This window comes from Salvia miltiorrhiza, chromosome 1 (assembly GCF_028751815.1).
Source record: "Salvia miltiorrhiza cultivar Shanhuang (shh) chromosome 1, IMPLAD_Smil_shh, whole genome shotgun sequence".
Lineage (NCBI taxonomy): Eukaryota > Viridiplantae > Streptophyta > Magnoliopsida > Lamiales > Lamiaceae > Salvia > Salvia miltiorrhiza.
In genome coordinates, this window is record NC_080387.1 from 69,726,777 (window position 1) to 69,742,073 (window position 15,297).

The 15,297-nt window shown below is 32.1% G+C and overlaps 5 protein-coding genes across 5 annotated transcripts; 3 read left to right on the forward strand and 2 right to left on the reverse strand.

Moving 5' to 3' along the window:
• Window positions 1-4,070: 4,070 nt before the first annotated feature.
• Window positions 4,071-4,601, reverse strand: LOC131005542 (auxin-induced protein 15A-like). Its single transcript, XM_057932554.1, has one exon. The coding sequence runs from the start codon at window positions 4,460-4,462 to the stop codon at window positions 4,196-4,198; it is 267 nt and encodes an 88-aa protein (XP_057788537.1). The 5' UTR covers window positions 4,463-4,601; the 3' UTR covers window positions 4,071-4,195.
• A 624-nt stretch (window positions 4,602-5,225) lies between these two features.
• LOC131005543 (auxin-responsive protein SAUR20-like) lies at window positions 5,226-5,782 on the forward strand. The gene has a single exon (XM_057932555.1). The coding sequence runs from the start codon at window positions 5,405-5,407 to the stop codon at window positions 5,672-5,674; it is 270 nt and encodes an 89-aa protein (XP_057788538.1). The 5' UTR covers window positions 5,226-5,404; the 3' UTR covers window positions 5,675-5,782.
• A 1,360-nt stretch (window positions 5,783-7,142) lies between these two features.
• LOC131005544 (auxin-responsive protein SAUR20-like) lies at window positions 7,143-7,754 on the forward strand. Its single transcript, XM_057932556.1, has one exon. It carries the CDS (start codon window positions 7,309-7,311, stop codon window positions 7,576-7,578), a length of 270 nt encoding a protein of 89 aa, XP_057788539.1. The 5' UTR covers window positions 7,143-7,308; the 3' UTR covers window positions 7,579-7,754.
• A 3,766-nt stretch (window positions 7,755-11,520) lies between these two features.
• Window positions 11,521-12,030, reverse strand: LOC131005546 (auxin-induced protein 15A-like). Its single transcript, XM_057932558.1, has one exon. It carries the CDS (start codon window positions 11,906-11,908, stop codon window positions 11,642-11,644), a length of 267 nt encoding a protein of 88 aa, XP_057788541.1. The 5' UTR covers window positions 11,909-12,030; the 3' UTR covers window positions 11,521-11,641.
• Window positions 12,031-13,782: 1,752 nt separating this feature from the next.
• LOC131005545 (auxin-responsive protein SAUR21-like) lies at window positions 13,783-14,433 on the forward strand. The gene has a single exon (XM_057932557.1). It carries the CDS (start codon window positions 13,795-13,797, stop codon window positions 14,296-14,298), a length of 504 nt encoding a protein of 167 aa, XP_057788540.1. The 5' UTR covers window positions 13,783-13,794; the 3' UTR covers window positions 14,299-14,433.
• Window positions 14,434-15,297: the final 864 nt, after the last annotated feature.

Here is a 15,297-nt window from a genome sequence, read left to right on the forward strand (position 1 = left end):
AATGAAAAAAATAAAAAATAAAATTCTAGTACATGAATGAATACACATGACAAATTCTTAGCCAATCTTTGATGCAAAAGCATGATATTCTTAGGAGGTGTATTGATTGTAGAGTCTGTAGGATTTTTTTGGACTTTGAAAGTTTGGGGGTATTCAATCCTGACTTTTAAAAGTCTTTAAAAATCTAGAGGTATTCAATATAAAATTTAAAAAGTTTTAAAAAATCTTTGGGTATTCAAAAATCTGTGGATTTTATAACTCTGTGGATTTTGATGGATTCTCCTTCAAAAATACAAAGAGAGAAATCTCTCTTCATCACATGAGATTTCTATGGATTCTTTCACCTATTTTCTGTCCAGCGCTCGTTCGCTCGTTCGAGATCAACGAGCGCTGGTGCTTTGAGTCAAGCATCTCAGCGGTTGCTAGGCTCCAGCTCCGATTCCAGCAGTCGCTGGGCACCGGTCGACACTGGGTTGCTCCAGTTCCAACGGTAGTTGGGCTGTAGCCGGCGCTGGGTCGCTGCCTTCCTAATTCATATCAAGTCGATGAAAATCCATGAAAATCAATAAAAAAAAATCAGCCAAACTCTACATAGGGTCTATGGATTTTCTAAATCTACGAATTTCTAGAGGAGATTAATATTTCAATAACAAGCGTTCAATCTCCAAATTTTTAAAATTCTATCTAATCGAATTTCTTCAATCAAGCATGATATTCTTAGGAGGTGTATTGATTGTAGAGTCTGTAGGATTTTTTTGGACTTTGAAAGTTTGGGGGTATTCAATCCAGACTTTTAAAATTCTTTAAAAATCTAGAGGTATTCAAAATAAAATTTAAAAAGTTTTAAAAAATATTTGGGTATTCAAAAATCTGTGGATTTTATAACTCTGTGGATTTTGATGGATTCTCCTTCAAAAATACAAAGAGAGAAATCTCTCTTCATCACATGAGATTTCTATGGATTCTTTTACTTCTTTTCTGTCCAGCACTCGTTCGCTCGTTCGAGATCAACGAGCGCTGGTGCTTTGAGTCAAGCATCTCAGCGGTTGCTAGGCTCCAACTCCGATTCCAGCAGTCGCTGGGCACCGGTCGACACTGGGTTGCTCCAGTTCCAACGGTAGTTGGGCTCTAGCCGGCGCTGGGTCGCTGCCTTCCTAATTCATATCAAGTCGATGAAAATCCATGAAAATCAAAAAAAAAAAAAATCAGCCAAACTCTACATAGGGTCTATGGATTTTCTAAATCCACGAATTTCTAGAGGAGATTAATATTTCAATAACAAGCGTTCAATCTCCAAATTTTTAAAATTCTATCTAATCGAATTTCTTCAATCAATTTGTTTATTTAATTTAATTGTACTCCCTCCGTCCCGCGAGACTTGACACGTTTGGGTTCGGCACGGGAATTAAGGAGTTGTAGATTAGTGTTTTAAGTGTATAATTAATAAAGTAGGAGATAGAAGATAATAAAGGTGATGAAGTAGGAGAGAGAATGTAATAATTATTGCCCAAAAAGGAAACGTATCAAGATTCGTGTGACGGCCCAAAAAGGAAAACGTGTCAAGATTCGTGGGACGGAGGGAGTAATTATTATATGATAATGAAATGAATGGTGGTTAGAATTACAATATGGGGATGCAGCTCAAAAAAATGCAACACATCCAGAGAACACATTAAGGATGTGCATTGGTCACACAAACTCCATATAAGTTTTCAACACATTACTCAGTATGGATATTAATCTTAACAGAATAAGATAAGAATGAGTGCTTAAAGATACATATTTATTTATTTATTTTGATACAGCTATCATTATAAACAGCACGAACAGACATAAATTCGTTTTTGATGATGCTTTCACTCCCTCAAAGTTGCCAAAAGCAACAGATAGAAATGAAAGAATTGCTTAGTATTAGAAGTCAAATTTTTCTCCAAGTAAAAATTAAAAAAAAAAAAAAAAAAACTACTCTACAATGTATACTACAGTAAGAGGAGTAATCTCAGCTTCTGCTCAAGCAGGAGGTAAAGAAATGGAAAAAATTAAACAGATTGTGTGTTGAATAATGTGCCTAAATTAAATATAGTTTTCATTTTCTACAAAGCTTTCGACTTAAAATTTTGAGCTTTTTTAGGTGGAAAATAGGTATAAAAAAATGTTAAGTGAGGGCCCTTGTTGCCATTGTTGGTAGACTACATAGTTTTACATCACAAATTCTTGTTTCTTCAAAAACAAAAATTAAAAAATTATGATGATATGATTCAAAGACAATCCATGTGATTGTGTTTCCAAATGCCAAAGCCACCACATATCCATTTCAACTAGCAAACTCTGAATTTCAAAGAGATAACACATTTCTTTTCCACCTCTATATATACACAACACAATTCTCATCTTCAACCATCAACAAGCCTTCTTTAGCTCTCTTCTTGATTTTGATTTCTTTCACAACTACTTGATAGAAAGAAGATAAAAATCTCTCATTTCACTTACTTGATTTGTTACACAATGGCCATCCGCCAAATGTTGAGACGGTCTTTATCCAGCGAGAGAAGGTCAGCTGAAGTAGTTCCAAAGGGGCATCTTGCTATTTATGTTGGGACGAATGAAAAGAAGCGATTTGTGATTCCAGTATCATACTTAAACCACCCCTCGTTTCAAGAATTACTGTTTCAAGCTGAGGAAGAATTCGGGTTCAATCACCCTATGGGAGGCCTCACCATCCCTTGCAGTCAACAATTATTTGTAGATTTCATCTCTGAGTTCAGCTCAAGATTAGAATAGAATTTTGTAAATTAGAAAATGTATGTATACATTAGAAATACATAATAGTAGATGAATATACATGAAAAATTATGGAGCAAACTTTTGTCAACTTAATATGTTGATTGATTTCTCCAAGAATGAGCTTTTTCTTATTTGAAAGAAAACACACAATTCAGGTGAATATATTTGGCTGATCAATCCACTGAAGAAAAGTCTGCTTGCAAGTGATTTTCTAGTATTAAAATTATTTATCTGGCTATATATGATTGAATATATATATATATATATATATGTGTGTGTGTGTGTGTGTGTTTTATGATTTTCTTTCTCTGTATATGAGTTACCATGCATCATGAGAGTTGTTTTCACATTAAGGGATGGATGAAGTATTATTTTTTTAGATTAAATTTCTCTGTAATTGTAATTATTATAGCCATGCTTCATTAAGGGGATGTAGCTCAATTGGCAGAGCATTCAAATTATTGAGTATGATATAGGGTTCAAATCCCATCATCTCCAAAAAATTTAACTTCTAATTAATCGAATTTCTTTAATAATTTTTTCTTTAATTGTATATTATTATAAACGAGTATTTTTTTTATTGGAGGTTTGTAGTTCAGTAAGGGGATGTAGCTCAATTGGCAGAGCATTCAATTTGTTGAGAATGATATAGGGTTCAAATCCCATCATCTCTAATTTTTTTAAATTCTAATTAATCGAATTTCTTTTAATCAAATTGTGTCTTTAATTGTAATTATTGTAACCGATTATATATTTATTGGAGGTTTGATGTTCATTAAGGGGATGTAGCTCAATTGGCAGAGCACTCAATTGTTGAGAATGATTTCATCATTTCAATAGAGAATGATATAGGGTTCAAATCCCATCATCTCCATAATTTTTTAAATTCTTATCATTCGAATTTCTTTTAAAAAACTTTACTCTTTTTTAGGGCAAATATACTTTACTCTTACTTGTAATTATTATATCCTATTTTTTAAATTCTTATTATTCAAATTTCTTTTAATAAACTTTACTCTTTTTAGGGCAAATATACTTTACTCTTAATTGTAATTATTATATCCTATTTATAAAAAAGCGTGAAGATTAACGAATTAAAAAAAAATGAAAACAATTAAAGTAGAGCATTCAACAGGAGGTTAACACACAATTGAAGCTAACATCCCAATAAAAAAAAACTCGGAGTCAACAGATTAAGGTTACAAATTTAAAATATTCTCAATTAAAGCATTATTCTCAATTTGAACATATATAACTAAATCCGGTATTCTCCAACAATATCATGCTTTTGCATCAAAAACTGGCTAAGAATTTGCCATGTATGTCCATTAATTCATGTATCAAAATTTGGTTTGATTGAATACATTATCTCCTAATCTACAAAATATTTAATTGATCCTACTAAACATCATCATCTTCTGCCAAAGCTAGAGATGAAATCTACAAATAAGTCCTCACTGCAAGGGATGGTGAGGCCTCCCATAGGGTGATTGAATCCGAACTCTTCTTCAGCTTGAAATAGAAATTCTTGAAAGGAGGGGTGGTTCAAGTACGATACTGGAATCACAAAACGCTTCATTTCATCCTCCCCAACATAAACAACAACATGCCCTTTCGGAACTTCAGCTGCCCTTCTTTCGCTTGATAAAGATCTTCTCAAAATTTGACGAATGGCCATTGTTGTGTAGAATAAGGCTTTTTTGAAGTGAAACAAATACTTTTCAGCAGGTTTCTTGTGACAGAAATCAAAAGTGAAAAGCTAAAGAATTGTGAAATTTTGTTGATGGTTGTGGTTTGGAAATATGTTGTATATATAGAGAGGTACACAAGCAAGTTGAATCCCTCAAAGTTTGATTAGCAATAACCACAAAATGGATGTGTGGTGGCTATGAAACTTGGAAAAACACAACCACATGAGAAATCACATGGATTTGTCTATCATTTAATGTGGAGTAAATAAGATTTGAAGCAAGAAATTGAAAATTTTGAGGGAGTTAAAAACATTAGTCCCTACCAACTCTAGCTACATGGCCCTCAAATGCCCTACATGAAATTAAAATTTTGATCAATGGAAATTTGCGTAATAATCCATTCTGGTTGTGGTGTTTGTAAATATATCATTAATTTGGTCCAACTTACAGGAATTGAAGAAATCAGCAGCTCATGTGATTATGTTTGTGCAACTATATATCCTAAAATAAATTGATAGTATTTCAATAATTGATAGTACTAACCACTAAGTCGTGAAAATAAATTGATTTTAGGTGGAAAATAGGCATCGAGGTTTGTTATGTGAGGGCCCTTTTTGCTAGTGTTGGTAGAGTACATAGTTTTACATCACAAATTCTTGTTTAAAATGTGTATGTGGTTGATAGACAAATCCATGTGATGGTTTATCTGCTTATGGTACATAGCTACCACATATCCATTTAACTATCAATCTGAATTTCAAAGAGATGAGACATTTCTTTTCCACCTATATATATACACTAAACATTTCTCATCTTCAACCATTAAGCCTTCTTTAGCTCTCTTCTTGATTTGTATTTCTTTCACAGCTACTTGACTTGAAAGAAAAAACAAAGTTGTCCTTAATTTCACTTATTTCATTAGTTCGACAATGGCCATCCGCCAGATGCTGAGACGGTCTTTATCGAGCGAGAGAAGGTCAGCCGAAGTAGTTCCCAAGGGGCATCTTGCTGTTTACGTTGGAGATAATGAAAAGAAGCGGTTTGTGATTCCAGTGGCGTACTTGAACCACCCCTCGTTTCAAGAATTACTGTTTCAAGCTGAGGAAGAATTCGGGTTCAACCACCCGATGGGCGGCCTCACCATCCCTTGCAGTCAAGAATTATTTGTAGATTTCATCTCTGGCTTCAGCTCGAGATGATTTTAGCAATGGTTTCAGGAGGAATGGAATTTTGTAGATTAGAAAATGTATGTGTACATTGGAAATACATGATAGTAGATGAATATACATGAACATTTATGGAGCAAACTTTTGTTACCCTAATCTGTTGATTGATTTATCCAAGAATGAGGTTTTCTTATTTGAAAGTTTTTAGAAAGTAAACACACTATAGGTGAATATATTTGTCCAATAAATCTTATTTATCCATCATTTAGCTGTTACTTCTTTTAAAAGTCTATTTCTAGCACTAAAATTGTTTTATCTGCTACGATTTCCAAAATGAATTCGCTATATATGTTTTAACATAATCTTCTTTTAATTTTAGTATAAATTTCTTTATTTGGTAAGAGACTTGTTTTTTGGAGTGAAGTCACGGAATCATATTGATGAAGAAAAATATGGAAAGTGCTACAGCTTAAAAAAGAGACAAGAAAACTAAGACATCCCAAGGAAATTGATGAAAAAGTAAACATTCTTGTTACAATAACTCTGATTGTGAAGGCAGTGAAAGAATTAGGAGTGGGTCTAGAATAAGCGAGAGCACATATTAGAAGATGGGAGATTGATGAGTGAAATCTTGCAGCTGCAATGCTATATCCTGATCGAAATTCAAAAATGAATCATGATCCTATTGGAATCGGTTGGGTAATTTTGTCGAACAAGTGGTGGGCATGATTGAATTTACATTTGGAAGAGCACAAATACAATGAAGAAACTTTGTCGCTGATGGAATTAAGTTGGGAAATATAATTTGATAATAGAAAAAGTTTTCGAATACAATGATTAAGAAAGCAATTTTAGTTTCTCAAAAAAAAAAAGCAATTTTAGAAATATCAAAAAATATATCTTGTTCTATCATTGTATTTTATCATTTTTTTTCCCTTCCACTTTCTATATTTTGTTATGTATATGAATGGCATCATTTTCATGGTGGGAAAATCATCCGCAGCATAAGGTACTTAGGCATCAAATTTCATTATGTGGCCATGGCTTGATGCCATAGTTTGTAGGGTACTTACACTATCTCCCACCACAAATAAATCCATGTGATTCATCATGTGCTTGTGTTTTCAACTGAGACAAGCAATTAATGCTTATCTGACTTGCTCTAACTCAGGCTTTGTGGGGGAAGAAGTGAGAGAGTGGGTGCTACAAAACCACATGCTTTTGTCTCTTGCATATCTCCTCCTCTCTTATGTTTTTGAGGGCCCTTGTTGCAATTGTTGGTAGAATACATAGTTCTACATCACAAATTCTTGTTTCTTCAAATAATATTAAAAATTTATGATGATTCAAAGACAATCTCGTCATGTGATGATCCATTTGCTTAAAATGTATATGTGGTTGATAGACAAATCCATGTGATGATGATCCATTTGCTTGAGTTTCCCAAGTCTCATACCCACCACATATCTAATCAACCATCAATCTCAATTTCAAATTAAAGAGATACAAAATTTATTATCCACCTATATATATACACACCACACATTTCTCATCTTCAACCATCAACAAGCCTTCTTTAGCTTTCTTCTTGTTTTTGATTTCTTTCACAGCTACTTGATAGAAAGAAAATAAAAATATCACATTTTACTTACTTGATTTGTTACACAATGGCCATCCGCCAAATGCTGAGACGGTCTTTATCCAGCGAGAGAAGGTCAGCTGAAGTAGTTCCCAAGGGGCATCTTGCTATTTACGTTGGAGATAATGAAAAGAAGCGGTTTGTGATTCCTGTGGCGTACTTGAACCACCCCTCGTTTCAAGAGTTGTTGTTTCAAGCTGAGGAAGAATTCGGGTTCAACCACCCAATGGGCGGCCTCACCATCCCTTGCAGTCAAGAATCATTTGTAGATTTCATCTCTGCCTTCAGCTCAAGATGATATTAATTTATAGCAATGGTTGTAGGAGGAATAGAATTTTGTAGATTAGAAAATGTATGTATACATTGGAAATACATAAAATAGTAGATGAATATACATGAAAATTCATGGAGCAAACTTTTGTTACCTTAATCTGTTGATTGATTTCTTAAAAAGTGAGCGTTTCTTATTTGAAAGTTTTTAGAAAGCAAACACACTAACTCGTTTCAGTCACTCTATGGGAGGTTCACCATTCCTTGCAGTGAGGACTTGTTTGTAGGTTTCGTCTCTGGCTTTGGAAGAAGATGATGTGCTTAAAAGGATAATTTTTTTTGGATATTACCATATAATGTATTCAATGAAAATAAAGCATGATATTATTAAATTATTAGTTAATACATATTATGAATTCAGTGGAGATTAATATTTCGATAAGGGGAAGTAGTTGAATTGGCAGAGCATTCAATTTGTTGAGAATGATATAAAGGTATGAATCCAATTATTTCCAATTTTTTAAAATTCTAACTAATTTGAATTTCTTGTAATTAATTTTGTCTCTTTAATTGTAGTTATTAATTATTATAAGCTAATAAATTAAAGCGATGAAATCAGACACAATTTTTAATGTTATAATACAGAATCATGTGTTCATATTTTTAACGATGAAATCAGACACAATTTGTAACTCTAGCTATCGATCTTGATTTGTTGGTTGTTGAGGTTTGGAAATATGTTGTATATATAGAGAGCTGCACAAATGTTGAATCCCTCTAAAGTTTGATTAGCAATAACCACAAAATGAATGTGTGGTGGCTATGAAACCTGGAAAAACACAAGCACATGAGAAATCACATGGATTTTGTCTATCATTTAATGTTATATTGAAGCAAGAAATTGAAAATTTTAAGGGAATTAAACACATTAGTCCACTACCAGCTCTAGCCACATGGCCCTCAAATGCCCTACATGAAATTAAAATTTAGATCAATGAAAATTTGTGTAATTTTATAGCAGACTATAGTATAATAATCCTTTTTGGTTGTAAATATATATCATTAATGTGGCCAGCTTACAGGAATTGAAGAAATCAGCAGCTCATGTGATTATGTTTCTGCACCTATAAATCCTAAAATACCAAAATTTAATTAGAAATAGTAGAAAATGAAGAGGGAAAATTGAGACAGACTTGACTTGTGATGAAGAATTTCACATGATTCTGTGTTTCAATAATTGATTTGTAGTACTAAAAGATGATGTAACAGATACAACAGTGGTCATGTTCAATAATTGACTAGTGTTTTACCCGTGCGATGCACGGGGTTAAATATATTGTTAAAATTTTATCTATTTAATTAATTATTTAAAAGTAATTTGAGTATATTTTTGTTGAAAGTTATTAAAATTAAAATAAAAGTATAAAATAATAAAAAAAATATGATAACTTATTTTAAAATACATCTATTTTTACGTAAAAGATCATAGGATATCTATACTTAGACATCGAACAATATACGCATTTTATTGTAACATTTTGAAGGACAATTTTGTATAATCTTTAAAATAAATATACTAAAATATTTTATCATACAACTGTTATACCAATTATATTGCTACTAAAATATATTTAAGACTAACATTTTAAATTACTTAAAAATAAATATGAAAATAATAATAATACATGAAAATACAATTGCGAACTTGTTATCTTATTATTATAAATTTTGGAAAACTTTTTTATATACAACATTATTCAGACTTCTTCGATATTCACACTTCTTCGATATTCACACACAGGAGGTCGCACCGCTTGATGTCCCCTTGGGGACATTTAATATATTGTGTTGAATTAGATGCTTTGACAATGGAGATTAATTTTGGTCTAATGAGAATAAATAATTGCTGCATTTTTTAGATATATATGGAATGTTGCCAAATTACTCATTTCACGAAACATTCATTACTCCTTACATAATTTTTTCCTTAATTTAAATGGCGCTAATTAGGATAATCGGACTATATGCATTTTTGTATATAGATTATAGATTTTTTATTTAAATACATGTAATTATACTATATTATGACTATAAAAGAATGATTTTTATCCCATTAAGATTTTGAAAAAAGAGCCTCCACCCCCTAGTTTATTTCCACGTGGGATAGGAGGTGGTATACATATCTCACCCCATTAAGATTTTGCATAAATCATGTACATTTTAATTTATCAAATTTGTTCCCATGCAATTTATATGTATTTATATTATGAATTGTATTTATTGGGCGACTATTTTTCACCAAAGATTTAATTGAAATTGGTGATCTCCAACTTTTTACATATAAATTCATTCCATATATAGATGATGGGAATAAATGTCGTTCAGCTAAATGTAAATTTAATTAACAGCTATATATATAAATCATTCTATAAGTTAGTCAAACCTTCCAAATACTATAAATTAGAGTTCGAGGGTTTTTTAGGACAGTAACTTAGATTGATTTGGAAATTAGGACAATAACTTTCGGACTTGTAAAAATAGGACACTAATTATTTTTTAGAGTAAAATAGGACACTAATTAATAAGTGTTGCATCCGCAGGACATTTTTCGGCCAATTATCGGCCGAGAAATGTCCTATTTTTACGACACTTATTAATTAGTGTCCTATTTTACTCTAAAAAAAAATTAGTGTCCTATTTTTACAAATTCAAAAATTATTGTCCTAATTTCCAAATCAACATAAGTTATTGTCCTAAAAAATCCCCTGACTCCTATAAATTAAGTAAAAAGGCGGGAAAATTTTATGCCTAGGACCAACTTTTATATATGTATAGATTTGTAGTACTAAAAGATGATGTAACAGATACAACAGTGGTCATGTTGAAACATATATAGTGAAAAGTTGATTAAATCGGATATAATAATTACAATCAAGAGAAAAGTTGATTATAAGAACATTTGAATAATATGAGAATTTTTAAACAAATGGAGATGATGGGATTTGAATCCTATATATCATTCTCAATAAGTCGAATACTCTGCCAATTGAGCTACATCTAATTATAGCTAACTAAAGAAAATTAATGATTAAAAGAAATTTGAATAATAAGAAATAAAAAAATATGGAAATGATGGAATTTAAACCCTATATCATTTCAAACCATTGAATACTCTACCAATTGAGCTACATCCCCTTTTTGTAAGGTATTAACCTCCACATAATTTATTACTGGTTATAATAATTATAATTAAAGAGAATAAATGATTAAAAGAAATTCGAATGATAAGAATTTAAAAATTATGGAGATAATGGGATTAGAACCCTATTATCATTTCAAACCATTGAATGCTCTCCCAATTGAGCTACATCCCCTTTTTGTGAGATATTAACCTCCACTTAATTTATTATTGGTTATATTAATTATAATTAAAGAGAATAAATTATTAAAAGAAATTCGAATAATAAGAAATCAAAAAATATGGAGATGATGAGATTTGAACCCTATATCATTTCAAACCATTGAATGCTCCGTCAATTGAGCTACATCCCCTTTTTTGAAATGTTAACCTCCACTTAATTTATTACTGGTTATAATAATTATAATTAAAGAGAATAAATGATTAAAATAAATTCGAATAATAAGAAATCAGAAAATATGGAGATGATGGGATTTGAACCCTATATCATTTCAAACCATTGAATGCTCTGCCAATTGAGCTACATCCCCTTTTTGTGAGATATTAACCTCCACTTGATTTATTACTGGCTATAATAATTATAATTAAAGAGAATAAATGATTAAAAGAAATTCGAATAATAAGAAATAAAAAAATATGGAGATGATAGGATTGAAATATGAGCCTCCATGAAATTTGTAGATCCGGTATTTTGATTATAAGTAAACAAAATAATTGATAAAAGTTCAAATAAATAATAAGATTTGGATCATGCTTTTTTGCATCAAAATGTGGCTAAGAATTTGTCATGTAGTATATATATTCATTGAATGTACTAGATATTTTTTTTCCTAGAAATACATTATCTGCTGATCTACAAAAATTTGATCCTACTACTAAGCACATGCAAACATCATCTTGTGTTGAAGCAAGAGATGAAATCTACAAACAAGTCCTCACTGCAAGGGATGGTGAGGCCACCCATAGGGTGATTGAACCCAAACTCTTCCTCTGCATGAAACAGTAATTCTTGACACGAGGGGTGGTTCAAGTATGATACTGGAATCACAAAACGCTTCTTTTCATCCTCCCCAACATAGACGGCAACATGCCCTTTTGGAACTTCAGTTGACCTTCTTTCGCTTGATAAAGATCGTCTCAGCATCTGGCGAATGGCCATTGCTGTATAAATAGAAGTCTTTTTTGAAGTAAAACAAATAGATTTCTTGTGACACAAATCAAAAGTGAAAAGCTAGAGAATTTTGAGAAACTTGTTGATGGCTGTGGTATGGAAATATGTAGTATATATAGAGCTGCACAAGCAATGTAGACCCTTTATAAAGTTTAATTAGATTGATTAGCAATAACCACAAAATGGATATGTGGTGGCTATGAAACTTGGAAAACACAAGCACATGATGAGAAGTCACATGGATTTGTCCATCAATTAATGTCACATATATATAAGATTTGAAGCAAGAAATTGAAATTTTGGAGGGAATTAAATGCATAGTTCCCTACCAACTCTAGCCTCTAGCTGCATGTCCCTTAAATGCCCCCACATACATCAAATTCTAGAAACAAATGATTTTTTTTTTATTTTTAAATTGACATAAAAATATTGCAGGTAGTAATCTCATATCAGACTTTTTGAATATTTTTGACAGAATTAATTCATTGGCTGCTGTGGTTAAACTATTTTAACTTTCTTTTTACCTTTCTGTAACCAGCAAACTAAATTCTGCTTAATAAAAAATTATTTGTTATTTCACCAAAAAAAGATGATTATGTTAAAACATATATATACATACATTTTCTAATCTACAACATTCTATTCCTCCTAGCTAGAACCATTGCTACAAATCATCTTGAGCTGTAGGCAGAGATGAAATCTACAAATAATTCTTGACTGCAAGGGATGGTGAGGCCGCCCATCGGGTGATTGAACCCGAATTCTTCCTCAGCTTGAAACAACAACTCTTGAAACGAGGGGTGGTTCAAGTACGCCACTGGAATCACAAACCGCTTCTTTTCATTATCTCCAACGTAGACAGCAACATGCCCCTTGGGAACTATTTCAGCTGACCTTCTTTCGCTGGAGAAAGATCGTCTCAGAATCTGGTGAATGGCCATTTTTTGGACCTTCTCTCAAGTTAAATCAATGAGAAGAGTAGTAGTTATGAAAGAAATCAAAATCAAGAAAGCTAGAGAATTTATTGAAGGCTTGTTTATTGATGGTTGAAGTTGAGAAATGTACATGTTGTATATATAGGTGTTGGATCCCTTTGAAATTTGGAAAACACAAGCACATGAGAGAAATCATGCACATGGATTTGTCTATCAATGATTAAGAAATAATTAAAATGAAGATTTTGATGGATTGAAAGTTGTTTGTTCCCCATCCAACTCTACATGCATGGCCCACACAAATCAAATAGCTTTTCAAAATTCCACAGATTACACTGTTGTATCTGATTTAATCAAACTTTTCACTATATATGTTTCAACATGACCACTGTTGTATCTGTTACATCATCTTTTACTACTATCAATTATTGAAACACAGAATCATGTGAAATTCTTCATCACAAGTCAAGTCTGTCTCATTTTTCCCTCTTCATTTTCTACTATGTTTCAACATGACCACTGTTGTATCTGTTACATCATCTTTTAGACCCTATAAATTATTGAAACACAGAATCATGTGAATTCTTCATCACAAGTCAAGCCTGTCTCAATTTTCCCTCTTCATTTTCAACTGCTTCTAATTAAATTTTACTGTTTTAGGATTTATAGTTGCAGAAACATAATCACATGAGCTGTTGTGGACCACATTAATGATATGTTTACAAACAGCAAAGCCAAATGGATTATTAGAGTGCAGTAAAATTATATATAAATTTTCATTGATCTAAAAATTATAATTTCTGTGGGGCATTTGAGGGCCATGATAGGTATAGTTGGTAGGGGATTAAGTCTTTTAATTCCCTCAAAAATTTCAATTTCTTGCTTTCAAATCTTATATATAACATTGAATGATAGCTAGACAGATCCATGTGATTTCTCATGTGCTTGTGTTTTTCCAAGTTTCATAGCCATCACACATCCATTTTGTGGTTGCTGCTAATCAAACTTTATAGGGATTCAACATTGCTTGTTCACCTCTCTATATATACAACATATTTCCAAACCACAACCATCAACAAATATTCAAAATTCTATAGTTTTTTACTTTCGTTTTCTATCACAAGAAATCTGCAAAAAGAGTATTTGTTTCACTTGAGAAAGATCCTTATTCATACAACAATGGCCATTCGTCAAATTTTGAGACGATCTTTATCAAGCGAAAGAAGGGCTGATGAAGTTCCGAAAGGGCATGTTGCTGTTTATGTTGGGGACGATGAAAAGAAGCGGTTTGTGATTCCAGTATCGTACTTGAATCACCCCTCGTTTCAAGAATTCCTATTTCAAGCTGAAGAAGAATTCGGATTCAATCACCCTATGGGAGGCCTTACCATCCCTTGCAGTGAGGACTCATTTGTAGATTTCATCTCTGGCTTGAGCAGATGATGATGATGTTTAGTAGGATCAAATATTTTGTAGATTAGGAGATAATGTATTCAATCAAACCAGATTATGATACATGAATTAATGAACATACATGGCAAATTCTTAGCCACTTTTTTTACAAAAGCATGATATTGTTGGATAATACAGGATTCAAATTAGGAATAATACTTCAATTGAGAATTTTTTAAATTTGAATTCGAACCCTATATCATTCTCTATTGAGATGATGGAATCATTCTCAACAAGTGCTCTGCCAATTGAGCTACGTCCCCTTACTGAACATCAAACCTCCAATAAATATATAATCGGTTACAATAATTACAATTAAAGAGACAATTTACCTCCATTAAATTCTTCATCTTGTAAATATGTAGATTAAAAATGATTGCGAGAAGTAAAGTTGGCTTGCCCGTGATGTGCTATCTGTTTCCCTTAGATGTTGTGCTCATGCATGTTTGACAGCTGAAGTTTTTGACGGGTCTACAATTAGAACCTGGAATTGTATTTGATGTCTGTTTTCTAAAATTTCAGATCTGGAATTTGGAAAAATTGGGAAAATCCTCTTCAATGAATAATTAGATGTCCTTTTTGTTCGTTTAGAAATTGTATTATGTTCATTAAAAATTATATCTTGTTCATTTAAAGGATTGTGCATACTTGGAGGAGGTGGCCTTTGTCGATCGGGGTTTGAGGGTTTGGCGGCGAAATCGACTCTGATTTGTTGAAGAAATTTGGAACACAAAATCTAGTCTTTGGCATGATCAATCGACAAAATGCATAATTCCCGATCCGCCATGAAATTCGAGAATGAGGAATTATGGCGAGAGTAGGAGAAGGAAGAAACACAACTTATCTTTCTATTCTTCTATTTTATTTTATAAATTTGTTCAGCTCCATTGTCTAGTCTTTGGCCCTAATCTGCACCGTCATTTTCTTTTCATCAAATTGAATGATCAATTTGGATTTTTTGGGATATTCATACGTCCAGTAAATCTGAAT

Excerpts from the sequence above, each read along its gene's own strand:
- LOC131005542 (XM_057932554.1), bottom strand. The coding sequence starts at position 4,462 with ATGGCCATTCGTCAAATTTTGAGAAGATCTTTATCAAGCGAAAGAAGG.
- LOC131005543 (XM_057932555.1), top strand. The coding sequence starts at position 5,405 with ATGGCCATCCGCCAGATGCTGAGACGGTCTTTATCGAGCGAGAGAAGG.
- LOC131005544 (XM_057932556.1), top strand. The coding sequence starts at position 7,309 with ATGGCCATCCGCCAAATGCTGAGACGGTCTTTATCCAGCGAGAGAAGG.
- LOC131005546 (XM_057932558.1), bottom strand. The coding sequence starts at position 11,908 with ATGGCCATTCGCCAGATGCTGAGACGATCTTTATCAAGCGAAAGAAGG.
- LOC131005545 (XM_057932557.1), top strand. The coding sequence starts at position 13,795 with ATGTGCTTGTGTTTTTCCAAGTTTCATAGCCATCACACATCCATTTTG.